The 6,240-nt window shown below is 33.1% G+C and overlaps 1 protein-coding gene across 1 annotated transcript; it reads right to left on the bottom strand.

The window, feature by feature from the left end:
- Window positions 1-1,251: 1,251 nt before the first annotated feature.
- On the bottom strand, window positions 1,252-4,380 carry LOC134241691 (ribonuclease T2-like; the record flags this gene model as incomplete). The annotated part of the gene is made up of 5 exons (XM_062723718.1): window positions 4,275-4,380; window positions 4,098-4,182; window positions 3,675-3,724; window positions 2,937-3,012; window positions 1,252-1,318 (listed from the first exon to the last, which is right to left on the bottom strand). Coding segments are annotated over exons 1-5 (334 nt in total), but the record flags the coding sequence as incomplete, so codon positions are not given.
- Window positions 4,381-6,240: the final 1,860 nt, after the last annotated feature.

Here is a 6,240-nt window from a genome sequence, read left to right as displayed (position 1 = left end):
CCCCTGTAAAAATATGAAGGTCTAAATATGGGATCTTCGATGTTAACCAGACCCCCGGGCAATGTACCCTTATTAGGAAATACATATAATAGAATTATAAGGGTTTTTTTAAAAATTTTCCTCGGGCTAGCTAAATGGGTTCCCGGTCTTGTAACACAAATTCCCTTTGACAGTGAAAGGGTCCCTCCCATACCCCTCCCCTGTAAAAATATGAAGGTCTAAATATGGGATCTTCGATGTTAGCCAGCCCCGGGCAATGTACCCTTATTCAGAAATACATATAATAGAATTATACGTTTTTTTCCAATTTTCTCCGGGCTAGCTAAATGGGTTCCCAGTCTTGTAACATAAATTCCTTTTAACAGTGAAAGGGTCCCTCCCATACCCCTCCCCTGTAAAAATTTGAAGATGTAAAAATACTTGGTATTGTATTTAACAGTTTTTTTTATCCAATTTTGACCAGGCTAGCTAAATATTCATCATTTTGGTCAGGCTAGCTGCATTGGTTTGGGGTCCTCAGTCCTCTTCTTTAAGTGAAGTCTTTGCTTTTCTTCTTAAACACGGATTATAATGCGTTTTTAAAGTTTTTTGAAAAAAAAAATTATTAAGACATTTACGGTAATTTGAATAGCGAACGGCAGACAGCCTGCGGTTCGCCATTGGAATAGCGAATAGCGAATAGCGAATAACCGTCCAACTTCTGATAGCCAGACATAGAAGCCTATTTACGACAGCTTCTCGTACAGTCATGTATATAGCATGTCATTGGCTCAAAATTTTGATTTGCTGCATTAAAATAATTAATCATCTATTTTTGGACACATTATCATGGCAATGCATAATCGTTTGAATAATATTTATTATAGAAAATAAAAATCAGTTTAAAGTATATGGTTTTTGTTTTCCTTTGGTGTCTTTTTAATTTTTGTTTCATTCATGCTTGCATTTTTGTGTATAAAAAATCAAGGCAATTAGATATTTTTTGTATCAAGCTTTAAAGGATTTAAATGTTGATCTGTTTAAATATGATATTGTTTAATTTTTAAAGAATGAAAGAAAATGTTTTGAGTCAATAATGAATGTACATTTTGATATATTGACCTTTCTTTTAAATATCCCTCTACCAGAATGTTTTATAACTTGCATAATTAAAAATTTTCATTAAAATTAAATAATTATAATTCAATTTTGAAATTTGAGGTACTGACCAAATCTGACTAGTGACAAACTGAAAGTATATGTTAGACTTACCAGAAGTCATAATGAGGTCTTTCAGGCAGCTGATTGGCCAGTATTTGTTTAGTCTGTCTAACAAGACCTAAAGAGAAAAATGTAAGTTTTACAGTGTACAATATGTCGTTTTGATTAACTTCATAGTGGTTTATACTACCTAAGCTTTAAATTGCTCATTTATAGTATAAAAACAAGATATGTTTGTGAAACACTGTGCGCCCCGCGGCAACAGTTGAGGAAAAAGTTATATTTAGTATTAAGGTCACACTCAAGGTCACAAGGTCATTGACTTTGGTGTCATTTGAAAGAGCTTGATTAGTGGAGTATGCGTACCAAATATGAAGTTTCTATCTTTCATGGTTCAAAAGTTATAGGGAGGGTTGCAAAAAAGCTATTTTTTAGGATATAGGTCACAGTCAAGGTTACAAGGTCATTGACCTTGGTGTCATTTATGAGGACATGATTAGTGGAGTATGCATACCAAATATGGAGTCGATATCTTTAATAGTTTAAAAGTTATGGCGAAGGTTAAATTTTGCAGAAAGAATCTAATTTTAGCATATAGGCCACAGTTAAGGTCACAAAGGCATTGACCTCGGTGTCATTTGACACAGCTTAATTAGTGGAGTATGCATACCAAATATGAAGTCTCTATCTTTCATGGTTCAAAAGTTATGGTGAAGATTAAAGTTGGAGACATACAAACAAACAAACAGACAGACAGGACAAAAACAATATACGCCCTGGATCCACCGATCCGGGCGCATGAAAGAAAATACAATTATCATCTGTCTGTAGTACCTGTAATCATCACATAAGATTAAACTCTTTTGATAAGACAGGCTTCAAAATTTAGCTGCACTGACATTAAAGGCACTGATCCCCCACTTTTTAAAAAAAAAAAATTTCAAAATAAGAGATCGACATGATTTCCCTTAAATTTTCGAGTATTCTTGTATTCATTCCTTGTACATGTTATCGATAATGTAACCTTTCTGTCTCTATAGGCTGTTTAAAAATATCGTCATGTATATATATAGAGAGAAGGCATGTACTTCTCTCGTCTTAAGCCTCATCTGCCTCAATCTTCCCGTGATTGTATATTAAAAAAGTGGCTAAGTAAGGGGTGTGCTTACATCAATAATATATGACATTAAATTTATCTTTTCTTTCATTCCTCCTTTCAATATATAATTGCCTTTGGGATATCAAAAACTTGAAGAACTTGTCTACCAAAAATGTTCACTCCATATGCAAAAAGACAGAATAGAATTTCCGGAATATTGCAAGACCTTTGAAGAGACAGGGAAGGATAGGTCCCATCCGAGTTTACAACACTCCAGAAACAGAGAGTTGGAATTATACGGACAGGGTCTATCGAGGGTGCTTCAGATGAACTGGATATGTGGAGGGATGCAAACAACTTCAGCTTTTAATTACTAACAAGATATGATTGTGAAACTCAGATGTCCCAGCAGAACAGTTTATTGAAAACCGTTGTTTCTGAAATGCAAATCAATTTTCAAGGACAATGATCAAAATGGTTACATCTGACTGAATTTATATACCTGTGAAATATGAAATCTGCACTTAAAGGTTATGATCATTTGATTTTTTAAATGCAAATGAAATGTGTTTGATGAGAAATTATGAACTGTTCCATAGCGCCAATATGAATGAAAGGCTAGGCCAAAAATACGAACCTTTATTTCACTTTTCTTGAATGGATGGGATAGGCTGCAACCCCGTGGAGCACAATCACCGTTACTGTAACCAGGCCTAACGAATACAATGTTAATCATAAATTGCTTGTTTGTTTAGTATTAAACTAATTGGTTTAAGTGTCATGAATTAGCATTTTATTCAAGTATAACAGGAATTTTCTTGACACGTGTATCTGGCGGGTACTCCTTAATCAGAGTTCTTCCACACGACAATTTATTATTGAGTCAAGTCAAATAAATTAGTTAAGAAATACATTTTCGTTTCAGTAACAGACTATAAATAAGCTTTCAAGTTTTTGCTGTACTGTACCTTGTACAGGTCTATTTTGCTACTTTTGTTGACAAAGACTTATTAAAATGTACCTTAAAAGCTTCCTAATTATTAGTAGATGTAACATTTATATGTTCATTTTCAAGCATGATTATCCATATGAACACGAGAGAAACGATTTCTTCAGAATTTTTTTCTTGATTGACGACAAAGGGTTGACAATGAATGGAATTTTATGTAGAATTACTCTGTCTTTAAAATTAGACAGCCATATGCTTCTTTGTAATGGAATATCTTAATAATTGGTGTGAAACTCAACAGACTAACTTTTAAACTTTTTCCTGTATTTAAAAGGAGTATTGATTATTTATTCTGCCTTTGTGGTGCTTAAAATGAAAATCCCTTATCTTTTTCAATGTTATCTTGCTTTATATTTGCCTACTTACCAAAGACCATGAATTTCCCACATCTTTGCAGGAACAACACACTTTTTGTCCTTTTAAAGAAAAATATTTATCAGGAAACTTTTTCTATAAATTTAAAAGTTTTAGTAGTTTTGCCTTGTAAAGAGCTGGGCAATTAACCCCTTTCCTAACGCCAACCTCTGAGAAAAAAAGAGACTTTTGCGTATTACTGTTTTCTTGTACGTTCGAAATTTTATCGAAATACACTTTAGGTATAACATTAGGTATAAAAGATATTCAACGTAAAAGGAAGAATGCTAGGAAATAAATTAAAGTACATGTAGATAATTTAAAAGTTCTTTTCTGTTCAATTTCTGTTTCAAGATTTGATCATTTCCCCTTTAAATAACTGTATCCAAAGCAATTGCCAAAGGTGATTTTTAAAAAAAATATACATGTACTTACAACCAAATTACAAAATTTACACATCGTGACTGGCCAAGTCAGAGTCAATACAAACGAATCCCATTCCCTCTCCTCATTGTACACTCTGAAACAAATATCAAATGTTAATACGTTTCTTCATAAAAAATGGGGAAAAAAATAAAATAAAACATTCATGTGATAAAATGAAAGGTATACGTCGAAATGATGCCAATTATACAAATGCACTGAGCAATGCGGTTCTTCATCTTCATTTCGACTGTTTTAGGAATTCACTCGCAACATGAAGTAAATTAATCAAGCACATGACATTAAGTTTCCTGGTTACAAGGAAATACATAAAGTTTAAATGTTAAACTACTTAAATGAACCTTTGATACGGAAAATAATTGAAAATTTTTATAAGGGATAGTACGGGCAAATATGGTGAAAAAATATATGAATTCAAAACCGTGTATGTAAACTTCCGTGATTAACGTTAATACAGAAAGCTAAAGGGGGCTCTAGCTATGGCCGTTATATTGACCTTGTTAGCAAATATAAGCTAATAGTGGGCCGTATTTTTGCGGACTTGTTTCATACAAAATGGTGTTCTTTGTTTTCATACTGAATAGGACGTAGATATTCTGGTCAATAGGTAAGGCTAACGGCGGGCATTCCCGGTAACTGGTCCGGGATGCTTACTCCTCCTACGTACCAGATCCAACATCAGGGCACCGTGTTTTTTCTTTATGTTACTGCTGAAAGGTTTTGTTTTAAAATTGATTAGTGATCAATAATCGCTATCTATACCAATTAATAAACACTGCACATTGTGGAGTTCCACTGCTATATACCGGTTATACATGAAGTTTATTGTTGTTTACGTGTTCTGTTCTTATGACCAGTAAAAATTATGCCAAGTTTTAAAATGTTACTATTATTTTGTTATATGATTTTCTCCTGTACGTACATGTACACACGCTAATACAAATTTGTAAGATTGTATATAGACGTAGTTTAATTCAAAGTTCTATGATATTCATTGTAATTCTGAAAATTTGCAGGTACTGTTTAGAATTTCATTAATTATTTTAGTCAAGGCAAACACTTAATACCAATAAAAACAAGACGCTTAGTATATTAATAGATTTGTTAAATTTCACAAAATTTTCAATATGGTCTGTTAAGAGAGTGCACAGGATACTATTTTGTTGTGCTTTATCCAACGAGTTGAAATTGTGTATGTATTCGCGAGGCTTGCCGAGATAATATGCACCATTACAACGAGTTAGATAAAGCCATTATCAAATCACGCAATTACAAATATTCTATATATATCATACGACTTTCGTTTTAACAAAACTTTGAGACTTCCCATGTGAATTCTACATCATTTAATTTCTATAAAATACTTGATTCTGATTTGGATAAAAAACTATTTTGATAACTACATCAATAAAATCTAGAGTTCGCTTGCACTAAACAGCCGGAACTACTTTGGCTGTCTTTACATGTATATTTCCCGCTTCCAGACTACTTTTTGAAGGAATAATTAATTAGTTACTTTAACAGATATTTTCCTTAATTTCGAAATCTGTCCTTTACGTTCGTGACTTATTTCATATTTTCGATTCTTTTTCGAATTATCACCCTCTGCTAAACAAACCAAATCGTCTGCATGAAAATACAGTTATAGGAAAGAATGAAAGAAATCAGCATACTTATGTTAAATGAATGTCTTTGAGATAACTGTTCTGAACAATAAAACTGTGAAGAAATGTTTTTTATGCTACCAAAGCGGGGAAATGCCGTTAATGTGTAAATTCGTAGAAAACGAATGATCGAGAAAAACAACACCGCATGGATGAGAACGGATTTCTTTAAGCCTAATCTTAAAAGGAGCGCAAATGAAATCCCAAAATTTCTGTGATTTAGAACTGTTAACTATTTGAGTAGCTTCCCTTTACATTGACGAACTTACCCTGGTAATATGCACATCTACACAATGTGTTCTAAATATCTGCAAAGTTTGACAAAATTGTGTGCAGCGGTTTATGAGGAGTTGCGCTGACAGTTTGTTCATTTCTATATTCAAGATATGACCAAAAATCTAAGTGTAAAATTACGGAAATTCCCAGAAACAAGAGGCCTACGGGCCTTATAGGTCACTGAGTATCATGTA

The sequence above is a fragment of the Saccostrea cucullata genome, unplaced genomic scaffold (assembly GCF_032062105.1).
Source record: "Saccostrea cucullata isolate Sc308-1 unplaced genomic scaffold, CSIRO_AGI_Scuc_v1 ctg21495, whole genome shotgun sequence".
Classification (NCBI taxonomy): Eukaryota; Metazoa; Mollusca; class Bivalvia; order Ostreida; family Ostreidae; genus Saccostrea; species Saccostrea cuccullata.
The sequence above is the reverse complement of the archived record's forward strand: the minus strand, read 5'-3'. Positions and strand labels throughout refer to the sequence as shown.